This window comes from Carlito syrichta, unplaced genomic scaffold (assembly GCF_000164805.1).
Source record: "Carlito syrichta isolate Samal-C Ts95f unplaced genomic scaffold, Tarsius_syrichta-2.0.1 Scaffold315840, whole genome shotgun sequence".
Classification (NCBI taxonomy): domain Eukaryota; kingdom Metazoa; phylum Chordata; class Mammalia; order Primates; family Tarsiidae; genus Carlito; species Carlito syrichta.
The window spans coordinates 58,125-59,629 of record NW_007259936.1 but is presented as its reverse complement, the minus strand read 5'-3'; the positions used below and the strand labels follow the sequence as shown (position 1 = coordinate 59,629).

Below are 1,505 nucleotides of genomic sequence, written 5' to 3'. Positions count from 1 at the left end.
ATGGGGAGTGGTTTAGCCCATGGAAGAACAAGGCACCTCTTTTAAAAAAAAAATACTTTAACTCTATAGGTATTTAAATATATTTTTTAGGCCAGGTGTGGTGGCTCACACCTGTCTTTCCAGCACTTTGGGAGGCTGAGGCAGAAGAATCTCTTAATCAGTCTACTCTGCCTGTGACTGATCATATCTCAGTCTACTGTGAATCAGTAGAGACAGTGTCTGCCTGTGACTGATCATATCTCAGTCCTGAACCGTGTGTCCTCTCTGACCCATTACTTGGGTGGATACATAGGGAAAGGCCATCCTCAACTCTTCCTGGCTTAGGTAGACTTCAAATGCCTTGAAGAAGGCCAATGCCTTTCAATTGACAACGATTCACATAACATGTAGGACTGCACTGTGACCCACATTCCAAGAAGAAATAAGGCCATTAAAATTGACACTCAAAGACCCACACACATTCACACAAGCAGGATTTGTTGGTCAATAGAACATAAAGGAATCAGCCGGGTGCAGTGGCTCATGCCTGTAATCTCAGCACTGAGGAGGGAGGATCACTTGAGCTCGGGAGGTCAGGTGAGACCTTGCCTCTACAAAGAATTAACATAAACAACAAAACATTAGCTGGGCATTGCTGTGTGTCTGTAATCCCAGCAATTTAGGAGGCCAAGATGGGAGGATTTCCTGAGCCCAGGAGGTCGAGACCAGAATGGGCAACATAGCAAGACCCCGTCTCTACAGAAAATCAAAAAAATTAGCTGGGTGTGGTGTGCATGCCTGTAGTCCCAGCTACTCAGGAGGCTGAGGAGGGAGGATCACCTGAGCCCAGGAGGTTGAGGCTGCAGTGAGCCTTGATCATGCCACTAACCTCCAGTCTGAGTGACAGAGTGAGATCCCAATTCAAAAGAGGAAAACCAAACCAAAACAAAACAAAAAAACGGTATCCTGATATTCTGCAATTTTTCTCGGAGACTTCCACAGTTGTTAATGATGTGGCTTCAGGGACCACCACGTGCAGACAGGGAGGGCCAGGGTCCATCATTACCTCACTGAGCTATTACCGTAGCAGCACAAATCCCCCACGCCAAGGTCGTCTGCCATCAGCAGCACAATATTGGGTCTGGAGTTCCTTGTCACGAATGTCATATTAATGTCCCCAAACAAGCAGTACAACAAGCATAGCCAGCACTTCCTAAACGTATTTTTGGGAACACAAAACAGAAAAACAAGACACTATCAATTAACATCTGCATTTTAGACAACTTAAAATATTAAATAATGGACTGACACAGTGGCTTAAGCCGGTCATCCCAGCACTTTGATAGGCTGAAACGGGAGGGTTGCTTGAGCCCAAGAGTTTGAGACCAGTGTGGGCAACAGAACTAGATCCTGTCTCTACAATAAATCAAAAATTAGCCAGGCATGGTGGCATGTGCCTATAGATCCAGTTCTTGGGAGGCTGAGGTGGGAGGATCATCTGAGCTCAGGAAATTAAGGCTGCGGTG

General features: G+C 46.0%; 1 protein-coding gene across 1 annotated transcript in view; it reads right to left on the bottom strand.

Moving 5' to 3' along the window:
• The window catches only part of ARSH (arylsulfatase family member H), a 17,912-nt gene extending 16,766 nt beyond the window's left edge, over positions 1–1,146 (bottom strand). Inside the window, exon 1 of the mRNA XM_008073431.1 lies at positions 1,046–1,146. Coding sequence (XP_008071622.1) covers positions 1,046–1,146 — 101 coding nt within the window. The remainder of the gene's footprint in view (positions 1–1,045) is intronic.
• Between the last annotated feature and the right edge of the window lie 359 nt (positions 1,147–1,505).